The sequence below is a fragment of the Vulpes lagopus genome, chromosome 6, assembly GCF_018345385.1.
Source record: "Vulpes lagopus strain Blue_001 chromosome 6, ASM1834538v1, whole genome shotgun sequence".
NCBI lineage: Eukaryota > Metazoa > Chordata > Mammalia > Carnivora > Canidae > Vulpes > Vulpes lagopus.
In genome coordinates this window covers 132756144-132756930 of record NC_054829.1, presented here as the reverse complement: position 1 = coordinate 132756930, position 787 = coordinate 132756144, and the positions used below count along the sequence as shown (strand labels likewise).

Below are 787 nucleotides of genomic sequence, written 5' to 3'. Positions count from 1 at the left end.
TTTTCCTGTAAGGTCAGGAACAAGACAGAAATGTCCGCTCTAACCACTTTTATTCAACATAGTAGAAGTCCTTGCCGTAGCAATCAGACAAGAGAAAGAAATAAAAGGCATCCAAATTGGTAGGGAAGTAATAAAACTTTCACTATTCACAGATGACATGATACTACGTACGGAAAATGTGAAAGACTCCACCAAGAAACTACTGGAGCTGATAAAAGAATTCAGGAAGATTGCAGGACACAAAGTTAATATATAGAAATTCACTGCATTTCCGTACACTAATAATGAAGCATCAACATCTATTTGTGGCTTATTTGCCCTGCAGCAGTTCACCTGCCTTTCCTTCCCCCACCCTTTGTCTGGATACGCCGCAGGAGGATCCGTGCCGGAAACAAGCCTGTGAAATACAGAAATGTTTCCAAGCCAACAACTACGTGGAACCCAAGTGTCAGGCTGTCATGCAAGAACCGCCTAAGTGTTGTGCTCGCTACCCTAAAGGAAGATCTCTCGTCTGTTCGGGATTTGAGAAAGAAGAGGAAGAAAAGCTGACACTGAAGCTGACATCAAAGTAAAGTTCTGCTGAGGAGTTAAATGCTGCACCATGTATCCACCAGGCAAGTTCTGTCTTCCTGACTCTTACTTCAGGCCAGGTAGCAGAAAATAGCAAATAAAAAAGGCAACTTTAAAAGTCCATGAATATGCCATCTATGCAGAACAGATAGAAATACAAATACATTAAATATGTAGAATGTAATAAAACTGAGCTGCTAAAATAAATCTGTTAAGT

At 40.5% G+C, this 787-nt stretch overlaps 1 protein-coding gene across 1 annotated transcript; it reads left to right on the top strand.

Moving 5' to 3' along the window:
• Positions 1–284: 284 nt before the first annotated feature.
• Positions 285–572, top strand: LOC121492752 (cx9C motif-containing protein 4-like). Its single transcript, XM_041757905.1, has one exon. It carries the CDS (start codon positions 285–287, stop codon positions 570–572), a length of 288 nt encoding a protein of 95 aa, XP_041613839.1.
• The last annotated feature ends 215 nt before the right edge of the window (positions 573–787 follow it).